This window comes from Myotis davidii, unplaced genomic scaffold (genome assembly GCF_000327345.1).
Source record: "Myotis davidii unplaced genomic scaffold, ASM32734v1 scaffold1467, whole genome shotgun sequence".
Classification (NCBI taxonomy): Eukaryota; Metazoa; Chordata; class Mammalia; order Chiroptera; family Vespertilionidae; genus Myotis; species Myotis davidii.
Window position 1 is genome coordinate 488,646 of NW_006298267.1, and position 2,523 is coordinate 491,168.

General features: G+C 58.1%; 1 protein-coding gene across 1 annotated transcript in view; it reads left to right on the forward strand.

Moving 5' to 3' along the window:
* Positions 1-2,523, forward strand: part of LOC107184686 (laminin subunit alpha-3-like) — a 24,855-nt gene that overhangs the window by 12,431 nt on the left and 9,901 nt on the right. The window contains exon 9 of the mRNA XM_015570549.1: positions 1,706-1,821. Within this exon, the coding sequence (XP_015426035.1) occupies positions 1,706-1,821 (116 nt within the window). The remainder of the gene's footprint in view (positions 1-1,705; positions 1,822-2,523) is intronic.

A 2,523-nucleotide genomic window follows, 5' to 3' on the forward strand; every position in this document is an offset into this window, starting at 1 on the left:
CAGAGAAAAATGGGGCAAAGGGCTCTCTGGAGGCTGACCAAGGACTCAGAGGAACCCTGACCACAGCCACACACTCTTCACAAGAATATTCTGGCAACAGGAGGGGCTGGCTATTGGGCCATCCCAAAACATTTTTTCCTCTGAAAAATCTTGAGCCAGTTGAGACCCTGGGGAGAAGCAGACCGGTCAGATGGCCGAGGCCGTAGGGTCCAGGGCGTGCCTACCTGACAGCTTGTTGGGAGGAGAGGCACTGGGCTGGTGGTGGGGGGAGCCGTGGGAGAGCAGGGGGTTCAGGCTGTGCGTCTGGTTGGAGCTGTAGGCATCCATGGCCAGCTTCTGCCGGAACGCTTCCTCTTTCCTGCGGTTTGCAAACCAGTTGTAGACACGGACCTCAGTGACCAGGTTGGAGCCCAGGCCGTGGGCTTTGGAAGGGGAGACGCCTCGCTGCAAACATTCTGCCCTGAGAATGGATAGAGGGGAGATGGTGAGCGAGGGTGGCCAGGGGCGGCTGGCTCTGCTTGGCCCCAAACACATAACCCCCATGGTTTTGGTTAGAAGTGTGAAGAGGCCAAGGAGAGAGCAGAAGCCTGGGGAAAAAACTGCCCAGAGAAAAAGTTGCCCATGTAGCACTCTGCTGAGATGGCTGGAATGGGCTGAACACAGGTACCAAACAAGCTCTGTTGCCTGGAAGCCAGGGCTTAGGCTCTGATGAGGCTCCAGAAAGAAGAGAAGAGAGCGAGATGGGGACAGGCAACAAAGCTAAGTGGGTTTCTTGACCCCTCCTCATATTGCTACTCTTCCCGCCCTACCAAAGGCCAAGTCCTTCACTGGCTATCTGAGTCCCTTCATAGCACTCTAAAGGAATTCTGGTCTTTTGGGGTTTGGGCACCCCAAATGAGTGCCAGGGAAGCCAGACCCCTTATTTTCACTACAGGAGTCCCCCCAAAGAGCAGGTTTGAGATTCTTAGACATCACTGGATGCTGTCAGGGGGATAGAGCACAGCCTGAGGACTCTGTGACATGCATAGCTGACCGCTCTGCCTTCCTCTTTTCTGGCCTGACCTCCCTTTCCACATCCTTCCACCATCAGAGCCAGTCCAGCCAAAGACAGAGAGAGCCCAGAGCCAAGAACAGAATGTTTAAAAAGTCACTAAAACAGGACCAGCCAGTGTTGCTCAGTGGTTGAGCGTCAACCTATGAACCAGGAGGTCACGGTTCGATTCCAGGTCAGGGCACGTGCGCAGATTTCAGGCCCGATCCCCATTGTGGGGCGTGCAGGAGCAGCCAATCCATGGTTCTCTCCCATCATTGATGCTTCTCTCTCTCCTCCCTTCCTCTCTGACATCAATAAAAAAAATATATTTATTTTAAAAAATACCAAACAGCAACCCCTGTGGATCCAGAGGTGCCCAGCCGTGGCTCCCTTGGCCTGGCGTCCTGACAGGCCCCGGTTACCCCCAGGCCTCTCGCCCCGCCCGGCGTCCAGGCTGCCGCTCTGAGCAGCTCTCCCAGGGGCCTGCCCGCCCCATCATTTCCTGCACAGATCACGGAGTGAGCCTTCACGCTGGCGGGGGTTCTGTGACTGCGTAAATCCTGTCTCATGGGTCTGGGCTGAGCGACAGGGGACACTGATCCTGCACAGAGAGGAGCAGCGTCAGGGGAGCCGTGTGCGGGAAAGCCAAGGACATCCTCACGCTCCCTGCAGGTCCGCATCCTCCTGGTGCCCGCGGAGAACCACGCCTACCAGACCCTCCACCCGCAGTCGGTGGACAAGTCCCGCGAGTTCGTCGCCAACTGTGGAGGGAACAGCTTTTATATTGAGTGAGTACTTCCTTGTGGAAAGGCCCTGGAGGGCACACGGCTCTCCACATTCCCGTCCTGGAAGGTGGGGGCTCCCGGGGCCTGTCCTCCCCTCTCTGTGCCAGCGAGAGGCATGTGGCCGGGCCTGGGCAGGGGGTGCCCTCCGCACGCCTTGTCCTATGATGGGTGCTGTCATGCACATCCGGGCAAGACCCCCACCCTCAACGGGGATCTCCACGAGGCACCCCCCCAGCGGGGATTCATGGTCACGCAGGAGCTTCTTGTCCCCTCGCTGCTTCCTGGGGTGTTTCCTGAGACACCCACGGGCACCTCCCCTGGGAGGCATATTGGACCCAGTGCCCACCCTCCTGTGCCACCTGACTGAGCAGGAGCCTCAGGCCAGACAGACCCCCATCCTCTGTCCTGCTCCCTGATGCCCAGAGCCTGGTGCAGCCTGAGTGTCAGCCTCGGTCTCTCCACAGACCTGCCTGGGCCCCCACAGGATTCCTGGGGAACCCAGGTCCCTCAGGCAGCTGGGGGGCAGAAGTCCCTGAATATAAAATGCTCAGAGCAAAGACTCTGAAGTCAAACAGCTGTGGATTTGAGCGACCCTCTAGCTCTGTGGCCTGGGGAATGTTGCTTACCCTCTAGGAGCCTCAGTTGCCCTATCTGTGAAATGGGCGTAGGCCAGCCTGGTGGCTGTGAGGTTAAGTGAGAGGTAGG